General features: G+C 47.4%; 1 protein-coding gene across 1 annotated transcript in view; it reads left to right on the top strand.

Annotated features, from left to right (window-relative positions):
* LOC142312058 (uncharacterized) overlaps nt 1–15958 on the top strand; it is a 32960-nt gene extending 17002 nt beyond the window's left edge. Inside the window, exons 2-5 of the mRNA XM_075350936.1 lie at nt 10410–10554; nt 10684–10860; nt 10943–11066; nt 15061–15958. Coding sequence (XP_075207051.1) covers nt 10477–10554; nt 10684–10860; nt 10943–11066; nt 15061–15941 — 1260 coding nt within the window. The 5' untranslated portion in view covers nt 10410–10476 and the 3' untranslated portion in view covers nt 15942–15958. The remainder of the gene's footprint in view (nt 1–10409; nt 10555–10683; nt 10861–10942; nt 11067–15060) is intronic.
* The last annotated feature ends 3431 nt before the right edge of the window (nt 15959–19389 follow it).

The following is a 19389-nucleotide window of genomic DNA, read 5'->3' as shown; positions in this document are numbered from 1 at the left end:
GTGGGCCCTTCGGAGGTGGTGCAGACAGGGGCGCTGGTGCGCGAGGTTGCGGTGCTGGCCCCTACCTCGGCGGTAGGTGCGGAACAGGCGGTCGGTGGGGCGGCTGAAGTGGGGGCGAGTAAGGAGGCGGAAAAGGAAAAAGAAAAAGAGGATGAGGTTGTGCGGTTGGACGATAGGGCGCGGAGTGAAATTTACGTGTGTTTTGAAAGTCCGTTAGGGGTCCATTTGAAAAAGGAGGTGAGGGAAAAGATATGGAAAGGGGAGTATGTGGAGATTTTTTCCCTGCTTCCCTTGGAGAAGTTTAATTTGGATAGAGTGAAGCCCAGTGATTCAAAAAAGGAGAAAGAGGACGAAGAAAAACGACGGTATAGGTTGATCCCGAGGACGTTTACTAACTGGCTACAGGCCTTCAGCGTGATTGGGGAGAAGGAGCCGGAGCATTGTTCCGCCCTATTTGGATATATGGACGCGATAGGGGAGGCGTATAGAGGGTACAGAGGTCTAGGGTGGTTGAGGTATGACGAGCAGTTCCGGCAACGGAAGGCTCTGCGGCCTGGTGTCCGGTGGGATCCCAAGGATATTTCCTTGTGGATGCGGTTAATGACGGCTCCGGCTCAGCCCTTTCGAGGGGGTGCCGGGAGCCCGAGTGCGAGTGGCGGGTCCCTGGCTGGGCAGAAAAAAGGGGCTTGTTGGCAGTATAATGAGGGACAGTGTAAGTTTGGGGCCTCATGTCGGTTCAAACATGAGTGTTCCGGATGTGGAGGTTCCCACTCCTTGGCCAGGTGCTTCAAGAAAGGAAAAGGAAAGGCGGGGGAGGGGACTGGAAAGAAGGAGGACGCCAGTGAGGGTAGAGGCGATGCTTAACTATTTAAATAGATACCCGGATGTCCGGGCGGCAGAGTTGTTGGCAAGTGGTTTTTCGGTGGGTTTTCGGATTCCGTTTGAATCTGAGGCACCGGTGTTTCCCCCGGGGAATTTGAGGTCCGCAAAAGAACATCCGGAGGTGCTGAAGGAAAAGTTGCAAAAGGAGGTGGAGTTGGGGAGGATGGCCAGGACCCGCCATTCTCCAACTTACGGATTTCCCCCCTTGGGGTGGTACCTAAGAAGGAGCCGAACAAATTTCGACTCATTCATCATTTATCTTATCCGGCGGGATTGTCGGTGAATGATGGGATATCACCAGAGTTGTCGGCGGTATGTTATGTATCGTTCGATAAGGCCTTGGCGTTGGTAAGGGTTGCAGGGCGGGGGGCTCTGATGGCAAAGGCGGATGTGGAAGCAGCTTTTCGTTTACTCCCGGTGCATCCAGAGAGCCTTCATCTCTTAGGGTGTATGTGGGATGGTGAATACTATGTGGATCGTTGCCTGCCGATGGGCTGTTCCATTTCGTGTGCTTATTTTGAGGCATTCAGTACTTTTGTGGAATGGGTAGTCAAGGAGGTGGCAGGAGTTCATTCAGTGATTCACTATTTGGATGATTTCTTTTGCGTGGGTCCGGCGGGCTCTTCGGTTTGCTCCTTGTTGTTATTCACGTTAGAGCGTATCGCGGGGAGCCTCGGCATTCCCTTGGCGAAAGAAAAAATGGAAGGGCCAGTGACGGCCCTGTGTTTCTTAGGTATCGAAATTGATACACTGGCGATGGAATGCCGATTGCCGGAGGGGAAGCTTTTGGATTTGAAGGCGTCGGTGCGGTTTTTGTCTCGGGCTAAGAAGGTGCGGTTGCGGGAGTTGCAGTCAGTGCTCAGAAAATTGAATTTCGCTTGTCGCATTATGCCGATGGGGCGGATATTTAATAGGAGACTGGCGAGCGCAACCGCGGGGGTAAAAGCGCCGAATCTCTTTGTCAGAGTGACTAAGGTGATGAAGGGGGATTTGTTGGTTTGGGAGGATTTTTTGGACCGGTATAACGGTCGGACCCTTTGGATGAGCAGGGCATTGTCCAATAGCCAGTTGGAATTGTTTACTGATGCAGCTGGCGCGATGGGTTTTGGAGCAATTTTTCAGACGCACTGGTGTGTGGGAAAGTGGCCGCAGCTTTGGGTGGACAAAGGTTTGGTAAAGAATTTGGCGCTGCTAGAACTGTTTCCCATTATTGTGGCGGTGGAGTTGTGGGGCCCCGCTTTTTCCGGAAGACGGGTTTGCATGCATTGTCACAACATGGCGGTGGTGCATTGCATCAATGCGCTGTCGGCAAAATCTCCACCGGTGGTGGGGTATTTAAGGCATCTGGTGTTGCGCTGCTTGGAGTTAAACATTTGCGTGGTTGCTCGGCATGTGCCCGGAGTTCAAAACGAGGTGGCTGACGCGCTATCACGGTTTCAGTTTTGCAGGTTCAGGAGGCTGGTGCCGGGAGCGGACGTGGATGGAGAACCCTGCCCGGAATGGCTGTGGGGCCTGGCATCGGTATAGCATTTGAAGGAATTAGGAGATCGGTGACCGAAGCTACTTGGTGCAGATACCAGGCGGTTTGGGAGGAATGGGCAGAGTTGGAAAGTGGGGACTTTATGGAGCCAGGTTACAGGGGCCGAGTGTTGGGGGTCCTGACGTTAATTAGTGGGGATTTTTCGGCAGGTCGGTCCGTTTCGGTGATTGGTTACAAGTTGGCGGCGTTGGCCTTCTTGTTTCAGATGCAAGGGGTTAGGGATGTGACTAAGGATTTTCTGGTGCGGCAGGCAATGAAGGGTTTTCGTAAAGGGGCTCAGTCGCATGACATGAGGCGGCCGGTGTCATTGCCATTGTTGGTTCGTTTAGTGGGGTGTTTAAGGGAGTTGTGTTCGTCCCCTTCTGAGCGGGTGTTGTTTTCAGTAGCTTTTGTATTGGCGTTTTTTGGGGCCTTTCGCATTGGTGAATTGGTCAGCCCGACTAAGCAAGCGATAGATGGTTTGCTGATGGAGGATGTAATGCTGGGGGAGGACAGGGTGGAATGTCGGCTTTGTTTTTCAAAGACGGATCAGAGGGGCCGGGGGCGCTTAGTAGTGTTGTTTGCATTACTGGGGCACCAGTTATGCCCGGTGGTACAGGTTGCGGAGTTTTTAAGGGTGCGCGGTTGTTACCCCGGCGTTTTCCTGAGGCATATGGATGGATCTGCTTTATCGCGTTACCAATTCATTGCGGTGCTGAAGACGGCTTTAGCACGGGTTGCGGAGGAGCCAAGTGAGTACGGGTCTCACTCCTTCCGGATTGGGGCGGCGACGGAAGCCGCTAGGTGGGGAGTGAGGATTGTATCCGGCGGATTGGGAGGTGGGAATCTTCCAGGTTTCGCTTGTACATTAGGCCTCACTTGGTCAGGTGAGGGTTCGTGGGGTGGGGGTTTCCTTGTTTGCGTTTTATTTTGGTATGCAATATATTTCCTTGTTCTGTTGCTGTTTTTATTCGTGGTCTTTGTATTTTGTAGGTCCATGCCTTGTGTGGATCCTCGGGCACTCCTATGTGTATTGGGGAGCGTTGTGGGCGGATGTTCGTCGCGACGGTCGGCAGCTTGGAGTGGCGGTGACGGAAGCCCGAGTAAAGTGGCTTGGAATTCGGGGCATGACCTGGGTTAGAGTGCGCCCCGAGGTGGCTTATTATAGCCATATGGATCATGACCCGGATGTGTTAATTTTACATGTGGGAGGGAATGATTTGGGAGTGAGGTCGGCGAGGGAATTAAAAAGGGACATAAAGCTGGACCTGTTACATTTGTGGAGGGCGTTCCCGGGCATTGTTATTGTTTGGTCGGACATCATAGCTCGGACGCAGTGGCGTTTTGGTAGGTCGGTGGACCGTATTAATAGGACTCGGAGCAAGCTGAACCGGGCAATTGGCATGTTTGTGGCGCGGAATGGTGGTTTGGTGGTGCGGCATAGAGAACTGGAGGAGTCCACTGAGCAGTATCTAAGGAGAGATGGGGTTCATCTGACAGATGTGGGTTTAGATTTGTGGATGTTGGATTTGAGGGATGGTCTGGAGCAAGCACTAGGGGTGTGGAGGGCCCGGGCCAAGTAAGGGTGTCACTTGGGCCGGTCTGTGGCGGGGTGATAGGTCCGTCAGAGAGGTTGGGAGTACCGACAGTCGGTTTATTGGTACGAAGTCGCTCAAGGGGAGTGACTTCGGATTGGATGGGAACTTGTGGGCGGAGGTCCCGCAGGTTCTGGGTAGGGGTAATTAACGATGGAACGTTGTTACCCCTCACCTTGGGCCGGGTGGTCACGGCCGAGGTGGTCCTCTGGGCCGGTTGGAGGTTACGGCCGGGGGGTTAGGAATGATGGTTGGCCTCTCGGACGGATCTATCGGTGGTTTGGTTATACGGGTATATATGTATAAGGTTATGTTTAACAATTGGGTGGCATGTTGAGCCACGAGTTTTGGTATACATATATACGGTTAAATAAAGCTGTGGCCATTCCTGCAATAAAGTTGTGGTTATCGTCTTTATTTAGGTAAATATGGTAAGAGGGGTGTTTAACATGGTAACCTGCTTATCCCTTATAGATGCGTCATGTTTCAGTGTTAGGGATCACTCCATCCTCTTCCCCACACTCACGCGAGGGAATCAGATCCTGCCAACTACGCCACTCTGAAAGAGTCACTGGAGGCCCTGCTGAGGCTTGGGGTTGTAGTCGTGTCTCCTCCAGATAACTCGTTTCAGGGAAAAGGGAAAATGTCTTTGGGGGTGGTAATGGGATTCTTACATTCACCGCTGTCTCCACATTCACTCTTTAGCAACAAAAAGACGGACTCCAGTTTCTTTTCAATTCTCTTAACTTTATTGTCTTTGCTCTTGTCTTTCAGCTCTGACACAGGGGACTTTACCTTCTTCCGACATAACAGTTCCCTCGCTACTCTTGCTACTCCGGCTGCTATCCCAGTCCACTGGCCTCCTGGTACCTTGGCTTGTCCCACTACAGGATTCTCCATTCTGACTCTGCTGTGGCCTACTTCTGCAGGGTCCCCTCTAGTGGTGTGCCACTCTAACTACACCCCAATCTACCTTTCTATCTGGCTCTTGTCACCCACTTATGCGGGCGCCACACGGCGTCACACTGTACGATCTATCGTGCGATCGTACCCGCCCCCGTTGTTTGTGCGTCGCGGGCAATTAGTTGCCCGTGGCGCACAAAGTCGTTAAACCGCCGTCACACGTACTTACCTGTTGAGCGACGTCGCTGTGGACGTCGAACATCCACTTCCTGAAGGGGGTGGGACGCTCGGCGTCACAGCGACGTCACACAGCGGCCAGCGAATAGAAGCAGAGGGGCGGAGATGAGCGGGACGTAAACATCCCGCCCACCTCCTTCCCTCCGCATAGCCGGCGGGAGCCGCGGGACGCAGGTAAGCTGTGTTTATCGTTCCCGGGGTGTCACACGGAGTGATGTGTGCTGCCCCGGGTAAGATGAACAACCGGCGCAAAGAAAAATAAACGATTTTTTAAAAATGAGCAAAGTGTCAACAATACACGATTTGCGAACGTTCAGAGTCGCTCGGAGGTGTCACACGAAACGATGTCACAAACGATGCCGGATGTGCGTCACGAAAACCGTGACCCCGACATCATATCGCACGATAGATCGTCTCGTGTGACGCCCGCTTTAGGCAAGGTTCACATTTCCGCTGTTTTAAATCCGTCAGGTCCGTCAGCAACGGATCAGTCGTTTTTCAGATGTCAACTGACGCAACAGATGTGTTTTTCACAGGATTCCGTTCACAGGAATCCTGTGAAAAAGCTGATCCGTCACGTCCGTTACATCCGCTCTGCGTCCGTTTTTTGACGTCATCAGTCATGATCCGTTTCTGTTTGGGACAGCCCATTGGGTGTGCCAAACATGCTGGGCATGCTCAGTAGAGCATGACGGAATCCAGCACTGGACTCCGTTGTAAGGCTAAGTTCACATTTCCGTTGTTTTGCATCATTTCATGCGTTGCTTGACGCATGTGACTGGTGCGCTGTACAACGGATGACACAGAACAGAATTCTTTGTCGGACTCCGTTGTGTGCGGGGGGCGGAGCGCGAGGGGGGCAGAGTTCAGGGTGGGTGGAGCCGAGCGACGCCGTGACATTGTGGGGACTGCAGGGCTGGGGACAGGTGAGTGTGTGTGTGTGTGTGAGTGTGTGAGTACATGCTGAGTGTGGGAGGGGGCAGAGCCGAGCGGGGAAGTGTCGGGCTCTCTGCATAGCCAGGGTAAATATCGGGTATAAGCAAAGCACTTTTTGCTTGGTTACCCGATATTTATCTTGGTTACCAGCATACACCACTTAGCGCTGGCTCCCTGCACACGTAACCACTGTAAATATCCGGTAACTAACCAAAGCGCATTGCTTGGTTACCCGATGTGTATCCTGGTTACGGGTGCAGGGAGCCAGAGAGAGCATGCGCAGCAAAATCCTATGGATCGCGCTGCTCAAAAAACATTACAGGGGGCATTGCTCCCGCTCGGTGGTCAGTTAAAAAACGACTGACCGCGACACAGCGGATGCAACGCAGCATCATCAGTTGCAATTCGTCACTAATAGAAGTCTATGGGGAAAAACTGGATTCCTGCAAAATATTTTGCAGGATACCGTAATTCCTCAAGGCGACGGATTGTGACTGATGCAAAACAACGGAAGTGTGAACCTAGCCTAAGACGGATTATGACGGAATCCAGCACCGTAGACATACATTACAAGCTTGACGGATGGCGTCAGATTCCTGTGCGGTGCGTTAATTTTGACGGCCTGAAAAACTTTACATTCTGCGTTGTTCCCGCCTGGCGGTCAGTCCAAAAACGACTGACCGCGGCACAGCGGATGCAACGCAAGGTAATCAGTTGCAATCCGCCACTAATACAAGTCCTTGGGACACAACGGAATCCGCTAAACCGCGTTGTTACCATTGCCACGGATTGTGACTGATACAATTTAACGGAAATGTGAACCTAGCCTTACACATGTACATACATACTATACACTGAATACAGAGCTCCTGTGTATAATGTTAATGGTGATCACTGTTTGGAGTGATAGTAGGGTTCATTATACTATATGTAAGCCCATTATACTGCATGGAGAGCTGTGTGGGAGTTGAGTTGGGGATCTTACTGTGTCAGAGTCACCATATATTGCTAGGGTAGTTGAAGGGGGAACAGTAGGGTCATCATACTGTGTGTGTGGAGGGTACTGTGGAAGAATTTACTGTGGGGGGGTCATACAGTGTTTGTGGGGCACTTTTGTTGCCATCATATTTTATGGCTGCAATGAAAGGGGAATCTTGGGGCTTCAATACAAGGAAAAGTACCTGGTAAGGCCTGTAAAGTTGAGAAATACGCTCTTCTGTGATCCAGCCAAATATTATTATTTTTTTTTTTTTTAGCATAGCATAGCAGAATTAGAAATTCTGCTATGGGGCGCCTTGATTTCTATGTACGCCCCCTGCCGCAGGCTTCACCGTCTCTGGTCCTGTCCTGGTTCCAGCTTCAGGCACGGGACTCCCAGCACCCAGCCCCTCTGTGTATTTGTCTGCCTCGTGCACTGCTCACCTCGGGTTCAGTGAATTTCACTGGGGGGAGGGCCACGACTCCATACTGCAGGCCGCATTCTCCCACGAGGAGTAGGCCTCACCTCTGCCACGGCCTGGTGTTACACCGTGGGTGGCCCAATTTTCGGTGGGGCGGACTCCCACAGGTGTGCTATAACTCTTGCTGCTCTAATAGGTGTGCAAGGGAGTTCTGCAGCAGCCTGACATTTCGGATTGGCTCTGCTAACTGGGGAGCTCCCTCAAGCATGTCGGCTTCCATTTTGCATTTTGGATCCCCCTGTTTTGTTTTTTTTTATTTACCTGTATGGTAAAACTGACTTGGCAAGATGATTCTCCAGGTCAGTATGATTTCTTAGATACCAAACATGTTAATTTTATTTACGTGGTGAAAAAAATCAGAAATTTGTAAAAAAAATAAAAAATAATAATAAATATTGCACGTTTGTCGCTATTGTCCAAGACCCATAGCGTTCTCATTTTTCTGGATCTTCTGGATCTGGGGCTCAGTGTCGGCTTATTTTTTTGCACTCTGAGCTGAAGTTTTTAATTAGTTATACCATTTTTGGGTAAGTGCTATGTTTTGATCGTCTATTGTTGCATTTTATTTCAATGTTGCGGCGACAAAAATAACAATTTCTGCCGGATTGATTTTATTCTTTACGCTGTTTACCAATCAGATTAATTTGTTTTATATGTTGATAGTTCGGGCATTTCTAAACTTGAACATGCGAGATGTGTATTTCTTTTAAATACTTTTTTTGTTAATTGTTTTATTTTCAATTGGGCTAACATTGACATTTTAATGTTTGTGTGTTTTTTTTCTTATTTTCTCATATTTTGTTAAACTTTTTTTTTACACTTTTAAGTGATTTTATTAGTCCTAAGGGGACTTGAAGATAACAGTCTGATCACTTTTGCAGTACAGATCGGTGCATCAGCACCGCTCTGAACAGCAGAAATGCTGATGTCCTGTGAATGATGGTGCTCAGCCGGTATTCATAGGAACTATTTCATGATAGTTACAGGGGTCATCAGATAAACCCCAGCTGTCATGACAACCTATCGGCACCCCGTAATCATGTTATGGGGTCATTGATGGCGGTGGGGAATGGCGTGCTCCCCGCTGGTGCCTATTAAATCCCGCTGTCAGAGATTGATAGCTGGATTTAACTAGTTAGCCGCACATTTCGGCTGATCAGATCAGCCAATGTGTGGGGAAATATGTGGGCTCACACTAAAGGGACAGACGTGACCTATGACTTACCGGTATGCCATAGGTAGAGATGAGCGGTCACGTGGAAGTTCAGTTCGGTTGGACGGGGTTAGCTGAACTTTAAATTAAGATCGATTTGGGACCTGAACTTGAACTGAACCCCAATGGAAATCACTAATTGGGCAGTTCGAGTCTTCGCTTACATGTAGCCATCCATAAACAGATCACTTCTGGGGGTGGGGTTTTCCATTTTTTTTTTGTTGCAGATCCGGATCCGCAGTGCCTGGAGGGATTTCCGGAGCCGGGGGTCGCGTGGACACAAAAAAAAAGGTGACATATTTGTACAGGGATTGCTGTAAGTACTTTGTGACGCCACCCACAGTGTGTGGTAAGATATGGTACCACCGCTGCTGTTGGGGAGCACCCATGGGAAGATGGGATAGCAGCTGGATGTTAACCCCTATGTGGGTAAGGATGGATGCCCGGGGCTCAGTGTCCAGAACACGGGGAGCGATGTAGGCCAGAGGTGGCGCGCCAGGCCGGACCGGGGAATGTTGGTGTACTCACTCCCTGTAGAAGAATTACACACAATTCCATTGGTAAACCAAGGTGTCAGTGGCCAGCTGCTGCATTCGGGTGTACTCGGGTCCCACACCCGGCTGGTGTACCGATGTCCCTTCTTCCGGCACTCTGTAATTTTCCTCAATTTTGGACGACTCCGTCTGGAACGGGGAAGTCCACTCCCGGTGTATTTTGGTTGGGAGATGTGCCCACGAAAACTGATCCTTGGGATTTCAGTGGGTGTATGTGGATACCCTATCCCCCGTGGTGGGCTGTCATTTTGCTCTATGTGGGCTAAACTTCTGGAGTTAGGCCTGAAACCTGCTCCCGGCCTGGTGAATTAGAAGACGGTTGCAAGCCCCTTCTCTAACTAGGGTCCAGGTACCCCGCCTGTGCACGTTTTCTGGACCGGATCTTTGCTGTCGGTACCGGCGGGGCTCCAACCCTGTCCTGGTCCACTCTGGATCTCCCGCGACCGTATTCCCGTCGTCTTTGGGTAATTAACCCGATGTGTACCCTGGCTAGGAGAGCAGGGAGCCAGCGCTAAGCGTGTGCGCTGGTAACCAAGGTAAATATCGGGTAATGGTTACCCGATATTTACCTTAGTTACCAAGTGCAGCATGGCTTCCACAGCGACGAGTGTCGTTATGATCGCTGCTGCGTCTGCTGTGTTTGACAGCTAAGCAGCGATCATAACAGCGACTTACTAGGTCGCTGTTGCGTCACAGAAAATGGTGACGTAACAGCGACGTCGTTGTCGCTGTCGCTATGTGTGAACCCAGCTATAGGTCGTGAAGAGGTTAATGTTCTGTCATTATCTGTAAATGACATCCCCAGTTTTGCCGTCCTGATCTCTGTGGATGTTCTTGCACTTTATAACTTTGCGTCTTCTTGTTCTGAAATATTTAATAAAGATTCATAACTTTTCGTTTTCCCTTTTAGATTTGTTCTGTGTTTTTGGTGCTGGATTGGAGATATTCTGGTATAAATCTCTGTGTGTGACTATAGTTGGATTGTGTGTTATACCGGGGGCAGGACGGGGCCAGGACTGGATATAGTGATCATGTGAAGCCGGTAACAGCTCCGGAGATTTCTTACATGGGATCTTTCTGATGTTACATCGTCATCTTCTCCCCATTCAGGTCCCTACAACATTGGATCCTCTCAGATCTTCTATATAACAGAATTTTTCTGATTGACTTGTCAAGGATGGATAGGGACAGGGACAAGATGGCGGAGAGGATATTACACCTCACCCTAGAGATCCTCTTCCGGCTTACTGGAGAGGTGAGAGATTCTGATGACGTCACATTACACCATTCTTATCTATGGGAATAACAGATGGACAGAACTGGAGAGGTGAGGACTCTGGAAATGTCTGTAGTGAGATTTATTAATGTGTCTCTCCATAACCAGGATTACATATTAGTGAAGACCTCTGGTGAGCGCTGTCAGGACCCTGTGTCTGAGGGATGGGGAAGACCCCTGAGCCCAATCACGGGGCCTCCACTTCACCGCGTGATACATGAGGACATCAATGACCAGAAGATCCTAGAACTCACCTACAAGATGATTGAGCTGCTGACTGGAGAGGTGACACTGCTGGGAATGCTGGGACATTATACAGTAACGCTATGAAGGGATCGGGGGATGACGGTATCATTGTATGTGTCAGGTTCCTATAAGGTGTCAGGATGTCACTGTCTATTTCTCCATGGAGGAGTGGGAGTATTTAGAAGGACACAGAGATCAGTACAATGACATCATGATGGAGGTTCCGCAGCCCCTCACATCACCAGGTAATTGACAAGACTAAATACACACAGCCTATAATTATCTGTATGTAAAGAATTAATTCAGTCCCTGTATGTGTTTGATACAATTTTAGTTCATTGTTTCTGTATGGAGTGGGCTTAAGAGACTGTAGTTGCGGGGAGTGAGGTTGGCAGAGAAATAGCAATGGGAGAGGTGTATTAATCGGGCAGCGGCATAAAGGCTGTGTGTGCACGCTGCGTTTTTCCCGCAGAGTTTCAGTGCCAAATTGCATGTGTTCTGCTTCCCCAGCAAAGTCTATGAGAAGTTCGAAAATTCAATGCATACGCTGCATTTTTAAATGCAGCGTTTTGGATGCCAAAAATCGCTGCGGAAAAAAAAGCAACATGTCACTTCCTTTGTGCGTTGTAGCTGCGTTCTCCACCCATTGAAATCAATGATGTGGGTCAAAACGCAACCAAAATGCACTTGGTCTGCATTTTTGTTGCGTTCCGCATGCTTTTTTGACAAACAAAACACAGGTGTTTCAGTCTCTCTCTGTCGATGTCGGTCAATCTCTCTCTGTCGGTCGGTCTCTTTCTCTGTCAGTTGGTCACCCTGTCTGTCTCTCTCTCTGTTCGTCGGTCGGTCTCTCCCTCAATCTTTCATACTCACTGATGCCCGGTCACCAGCGCGGCGCTGCACAGCTGTCACAAAGCTCTGGCGGCTTTTCCTCTTTTGAAAATGCCGTTCGCTCATTATTCCATCTCGTATTCACTGCTTTCCTCGCCCACCAGCGCCTATGATTGGTTGCAGTCAGACACGCCCCCATGCTGAGTGACAGCTGTCTCACTGCAACCAATCAAAGCTGCTGGTGGGCAGGTCTATATCGTGCAGTAACAGAAGTAATTAATTAAAAAAAAAAACGACGTGTGGTCCACCCCAATTTTGATACCAGCTAAGGTAAAGCCACACGACTGAAGGCTGGTATTCTCAGGATGGGGAGCTCCACGTTATGGGGAGCCCCCAAGCCTAACAATATCAGCAAGCAGCCGCCCGAATTGCCGCATCCATTAGATGCGACAGTCCCGGGACTCTATCCCGCTCATCCCGAATTGCCCTGGTGTGGTGGCAATTGTGATAACAAGGAGTTAATGGCAGCCCATAGCTGCCACTAAGTTCTAGGTTAATCATGGCAGGCGTCTCACCGAGATACCTTCTATGATTAACTTGTAAATTAAACAAAATAAACACACGCATCCAAAAAATCCTTTATGTAGAATAAAAGACAAAAAAAACACCCTCTTTCAAAACCTTATTAACCCCCAAACAACCATCCAGGTCCGACGTAATCCACACGACGTCCCACGACGCTTTCAGCTCTGCTACATGAAGCTGACAGGAGCGGCCACAGACCACAACCGCTTTCTGTCAGCTCCACGCAGCAACTGAAGTGAGTCGCGCGATCACCGATAACGTCACTCAGGTTACTCGCGGCCACTGCTGGATCCTCCAACTGTGACAGCAAGTCGCCCGAGTGACTGAACTGAGCTGCGCGATCAGCGATGACGTCACAGGTGAGTTGCGGTCTCGGGCGGAGGACTCCAGCTGGCCTCGGGTAACCTAAGTGATGGCACCGCTGATCGCGCTGATCACTTCAGTCACTCAGGATTTGCGGTCACCGGTGAGTGCTTCACAAGTGACCGCTTATAAGGACGCGACACACAGACAAAGCCGTGGGATGACAATGAAGTCGGGTGAAGTTCATCCGAGTTCATTCTCATCGCGCGACTCTGTCAGTGTCTGCTGTAACCAGGCATGTAGCAGAGCTGAATTGCCGTGGGACTGCACTGTCAAAAATGTATTCAAAACGCTTGCAAAATGCATCCAAAATACATGTGTTTTGGATGCATTTTTTTTGACAAACGCAGTGTTTACAGTTGTCCAGCTTGCGGGTGCGTTCTTTTCCGCACTGCACAGAACGCAACGTGCACAGATACCCTCAGGATGGACTGGAGAGGTGCAAGTGTGTTTTACTTGAGGTTCCACAGAGCAGGATATTGCTGAGGCAAGAAATGAGAGCATTTAGTAAAAATTCAGATGAGGAAAGAATGAATTCTGGAAATAGTTTTGAGTTGGTGTCATAGCGTCTGAATCTTTGTGATTTGGGCTCTGTTTGCCACTAACTTTATTTCAAAATGAAACAACCAAGATGCCGTTGAAGTGTAGACTTTCAGGTTTAATTAAGAGTTGAAACAAATCTCCTGTGAAACGTTTCGGAATTGCAGCCATTTGTTCACAAAGCCTCCTCATTTCGGGGGCTCAAACGTAATTGAACAAATTTACTTCACCATAAATAAAATGTTCATTTTTTAATACTTTGTAGGGAATCCTTTGCAGGCAATGACTACCCAAAGTCTGGAAACCATAGACATCAGCAAACACCGAGTTTCCTCTTTTGTGATGCTTTGCCAGGCCATTACTGTAGCTGACTTCAGTTGTTGCTTGTTTGTGGGTCTTTCTGCCTTAATTTTTATGTTAAGCATGTGAAATGTAGATCGATGGGGTTGAGATCTGGTGATTGCCTTGGCCAATGCTATTCCACTTCTTTGCCTCAAAAATGTCATTGTTTGTTTATGCACTATATTATGGGTCATTGTCCATCTGTACTGTGAAGCGCTGTCCAATCCCTGTTGCTGCATTTGGTTGAATGTGACCAGACATTATAGCGTTTTATAATTCAGAATTGATCCAGCTGCTTCTGTCTTAAATTATATCATCAATAAACACTAATAGTTCTGGGCCATTGAAAGCCATGCATGCCCGGCCATCAAACTTCCTCCACCATTTGTTAAAGACGATGTGGTATGATATGGATCATGAGCCATTCCAAGCCTCCTCCATACTTTCTGCTTCCCATCATTCTGATACAGGTTGATCTTAGTTTCATCTGTGCATACAATGTTTTTTCAGAACTGGGCAGTTTCATTAGATGTTTTTTGGCAGAGTCTTATCTGGCCTTTTTATTTTTAAGGCTGATAACGGTTTGCACCTTGTGGTGAACCCTCAGTATTGCTCTCATGAAGTCTTCTTTTTATGTTAGTCTTAGATAGTGAAACACCGACTTCCTGGAGAGCGTTATTCAATTGGGTGAATGTTGTGAAGGGGTTCTGCGATCATCCCCCACTGTTGTCTTTTGTGGACGTCCAGGCCTTTTTGAGTTCCCAAGCTCACTAGAGCACTCTTTTTTTGCAGAATGTATCAAACTGTTGATTTGGCCACTCTTGACATTTCTGCTAAATCTTTGATTGAGTAGTTCCCAATGATAGTCTGTTTCTCCTTTGACTGTAAGATGTGGGTTCACATCAACAGCTTCCAAATACATATGCCACACCTGGAATTAGCTCCAGACCTTTCACCTGCTTAATTGGTCATGGATTATTGAGGAAATAGCCAATGCAGCCCATGAAAGAACTTTTGAGATAATTGTCCAGTTATCTTTTGGTCCCGTGAAAAAGAGGCAGCTATATATTAAAGAACAGTAATTGCTAAACCTGTACTCCAATTAGGATGTGAGTACCCTCAAAATTAAAGCTGAGAGTCTGCACTTTAAGCCCATATTGATTATATAACTGTATATTGAATATGTTTTGGTAAACAGCTAAAATGCCAAAACTTGTGTGACTCAAAATATTTCTGGAAATAACTGTACATCCTTGAAAAATGTACACTCAAATATTTAGTGTTTCAGATATCTAAGCAGAAGGCCATCTTATCACATTATATATATACTATAATGCATGAGGGCCATAAATACTACATGCTTCATCAACCAATTATTCATATAGTTACATCATCTATGTTTAATAAACAGCACAAGAAGAAGAGGAAGGGTAGAAAAGTGGAACAGTCTAGGACCAAGCTTAGCGTACATAAGTGTGTGTAGAGATTTTAATATGGAAATGTTATGGAATATTAGAATTAATACACTTTCTAGACTGTATTATTGAAAAATAATAATGGTTTAATTTTTTTTAACAGACAATCATGGTATCACACTAGATACGTATGAAGACTATGACATTATCCCCGATAAACCTTCAGCCATTCACAGCAAAAATGTATCTGATCCATTTCAACATTTTCAATGTACTGATTCATCACAGACTGATAAACAAAATAAAAGTCTCCAAAGGGCTGGTGAACATCAAAGAACTCACGGAGGGGAGAAGTTATGTATATGTTCAGAATGTGGGAAATGTTTTAACAATAATTTTGCTTTAATTATACATCAGAGAATTCACACAGGGGACAAACCATATTCATGTTCCCAATGTGGGAAATGTTTTACACAGAAATCAAATCTTTTTAAACATCAAAAAACTCACACAGGGGAGAAGCCATATTCATGTTCTGATTGTGGGAAATATTTTATACAGAAATCACATCTAGTTGCACATCAAGGAAATCACACAGGGGAGAAGCCATTTTCATGTTCAGAATGTGGGAAATGTTTTTCTACATCATCTGATCTTGTCAAACATTATAGAATTCACACAGGTGAGAAACTATATTCATGTTCAGAATGTGGGAGATGTTTTTTGGAGAAATCACATCTGGTTACACATCAGAGAACTCACACAGGGGAGAAGCCATTTTCATGTTCAGAATGTGGGAAATGTTTCATTCAGAATTCAGACCTTATTAAACATCACAAAATTCACACAGGTGAGAACCCATTTTTATGTTCAGAATGTGGAAAATGTTTTAATCGGAAATCTAATCTTGTTAGACATCAGAGAATTCATACAGGAGAGAAGATATTTTCATGTTCAGAATGTGGGAAGTGTTTTAACTATAAATCTGTTTTAGTTACACATCAGAAAATTCACAAAAGGGAAAAGCCATTTTCATATTCATAATGTGGGAAATGTTTTACAGAGAAATAAAATTTTGTTACATATAAGTGTTTTAACTATAAATCTGTTTGTTATAAACAGTGGATTCAAAAAAGAAAGAAGCTAATTGTATTTAAATGTGACAAATGAGATAATTTACACAGGTAAAAGTTTTATTCATGTTATATGGGAAACATTTTTCTTAGAATTTTGACCTTTCTAAACATCAGAGAATTCACACAGGGGAGAATCCATCCTGAATCTCCTCATACCTTTTCAATCGCACTTTTAGTGTCTCTCACTCCTGCACTACCTTCTCATCTTGCTCTCGCTGAGAAGAGTAAGGGTCCCAAGACAGAGCCTTGAGGGACACCAACAATCTATACATTTGGCTTGGGACATCTCAAAGTCCCATAGCCTCTAGTACAATCTCTATGTTGGTTACTCTCCGATCCGATCTTTCTCTCTGGCCAAGAAGCCACCTCCCTGCTGTCTAGAATCTCGGAGTATCTATGGTCCTCCCTCTCCTCTAGCTTCCTAAAGCTCAATGTGCACAAAACAGAACTCATCATCTTTCCTCTATCTCACTTATCTCCCATACCTGATGTATCTAGTACAATAAATGACACCACACTCTCTCCAGTACCCGAAGGCCGCTGCCTCAGAGTAACCCTCAACTCTGTATTGTCTTTCAAACCACACATCTAAGCTCTCGCTACCTCTAGATATTTCTAGAATCAGTCCTTTCTTCAGCTCTAAAATTATGAAAATACTAGTGTATGCCTTCATTATCTCCCACCTTGATTACTGCAACATCCTCCTCCTTGGCCTCCCTGCTAGATATGAGTGGACCTAAGGAAGTTCAGGTTCTCTGGGTTTGGCTGGACTTTAGATAAGTTTGTATCGGGACCTGGACTTGACCCCGAACCCCATATAAGTCAAAAGGAGACTCAAACTTCTTTGCTGTAAAATGGTCATAGTAAAGATTAGGGGCTGCAAAAGGAAACAAAATGGGGCAATTGCCCTGCAAATATATATATGGATAGGAAATACATTTTTCTAAAAAAGTATGTGGGACTTCCGGATCCGGTCCTGGCTGAGGTGGAGGCTTGAGGGAGAAGCTCCCGCCACCCCCTGGAAAAACCAGTCTGAAAGAAGCCCCCCCGCCTCCGGGAACAAGACGAAAGTCACACAGCAGGAAAGCGGAGGTCAGCAGTGATGGACCGATACCTGCTGAGAAGCGCTGGCTGCGGTGAGGGACCCGGGAGGAGCGGAGACGCTGCGGCTGGGAAAGGAGTGGAAGCAATGAACATGGCGCCGGCGAGCCTGTCGGGGGCGGAGCCAGAGGTGCAGGGGAGAGACGAGATGGATTCATGCCGGAGAGGCAGAGTAATGGAGGACACGGCTGAGGAGGCAGAGGAATCCGGAGCGGGACAGAGGTGGATGCAGGGGTCAGAGGAGGGCAGCTCACAGTGGGAGGATGTGGGAGATATGGAGGGAGAGCTGAGAGAGGAGGAGGCCGGCGATATGGAGGGGGGCAGTGGAGGATCAGGAGGGACGGAGGAAGATGCATGCCAACAAAGGAGGGAGAGAGGAGGCAAATGGGGACAACCTTACTACAGGAGGAGTTCATCCTCTGCCATTCCTGGTAAAGGAAGCAAAAAGCAGCAAGACCCACTACCACCTCAGCCCTATAAGACGGCAGAGGCTCCACACAAACAAGAAGGTCTAAGAAAAGAGCACCACCTGCTGGCCAAAATAAGCAAGTACAAGAGATCCATGTGGATTATAAAAAAATTGGCAATAGAAGTGACATCTCATCTGTCTAAGGAAATAAAAATAGCCATAGAGGCAGCCATACAAACTTCACTAGCCGCCATGCAGAAGCAATTGACTGATCACTCAAATAGACTGACAGAAACAGAGCAGAGAATCTCTAATTCTGAGGAGGCAATCTCGATCATGCAAGAACAAATAGCAACTTTAATAAAATCTAATGAATACCTGAAAGACAAGGCAGAGGATCTAGAAAACAGGTCGAGACGAAACAATCTTCGTATTGTGGGGCTGCCAGAATCGGTATCACTGCGACAGCTAGACAGCATTTGTGAGGTGGAACTACCACAGGCGTTGGGTATAAAAGCGAAATTTAGAGTGGAAAGGGCCCACAGAGTGGGACCATTGAGGCAACAAGAGATGAACAAAGGAGAAGGACAAAGCCCAAGCAGTAAATCCCCGCCAAGAGCCAGACAGGTGATAGTCAAATACCTCGACTACAAGCACAAAGAAGAAATATTGAAGGCCTTTAGAGAACGTAAACGGCCCCTACAATACCAAGGAAATAGACTGCTGATCTTTGGGGACTATTCGGTTGATGTATCCAAGCGGAGGAAGGACTTCAGCAAACTGTGCACATTCCTGTACAGCAAAAGAGTAAAATGCCAACTACTTTACCCAGCCATACTAAAGGTTAGGAACTCCAATGGAACATTCTCATATTATAAAGACCACAAGGAAGCGGAAAACATCCTTATGTCAGAACACGACAGAAGCCGGGCAGAGGCTCAGGAGAGGAGATCTAATGAAGGAGGAAATTACAGAAAAGGCTCCCCTACAGGTTCAGGAAGAGAGGTTGGTCAACACAGCAGGCAAACACAACCTGAGACCAATGGAGAGGGGAATCGGAGTCCAGCTCAGCAACCCAGCCCCAGACCGGGCTTCAGGGAGCAGCACTCTTGAGAGCCACCAAGACACGTGATGACTCTTGAACTGACATCTACTGGTTCTTCTCTGTTCCCTTTGACCAAAGAGGGAGAGCGGGCCGAGAGGGAAGGGCCGATGTGAGGGGGACGGAGAGGGAACCAATCATTTTTCCTACCTTCGGTGGCGGGGGAGAGGAGAGGATGAGAGGTTCTTCTTCTGCTTCCTCTCTTTCTTCTCCTTCCTCTTCTCCTTCTTTTTCTTCTTCTTCTCCTTCTTCTTCTTTCTTCTCCTTCTGCTTCTCTTTTTCCTTCTGCTTCTTCTCCTCCCCCTCCTTCTCCTCCTCCTCTCTCTTTTTCCTCTCCTCTTTCTTCCTCTTCTTCTCTCTCTTCTTCTTCTCCTCTCTCTTTTTCTTCTCTTCTCTCTTCTTCTTCTCCTTTCTCTTCTTATTCTCCCCTCTCTTTCTTCTCCTCTCTTCTTCTTCTTCTCTTCTCTCCTCTTCTTCTTCTCTCTCTTTTTCTTCTTCTCTTTCTCCTTCTTTTTCTCCCCTCTCTTCTTCTTCTCTCTCTCCCTCCTTCCTTTTCTCCTCTCTCTTCTTCTTCTTCCGCCTTCTTTTCTTCTCCTTCTCTCTTTTTCTTCTGCTCTCTCCCCTCTTCTGCTCTCTTCTTCTTCTCTCTTTTCTTCCTCTCCTCTCTCTTTTTCCTATTCTCTCTCTTCTTCTTCTCTCTTTTCTCTGCTCTGCTTCTCTCGCTCTGGATTGTCTTTCAGATCT

Source organism: Anomaloglossus baeobatrachus, chromosome 5 (assembly GCF_048569485.1).
Source record: "Anomaloglossus baeobatrachus isolate aAnoBae1 chromosome 5, aAnoBae1.hap1, whole genome shotgun sequence".
NCBI classification, from domain to species: domain Eukaryota; kingdom Metazoa; phylum Chordata; class Amphibia; order Anura; family Aromobatidae; genus Anomaloglossus; species Anomaloglossus baeobatrachus.
This window is presented reverse-complemented; position numbering and strand designations above follow the sequence as displayed.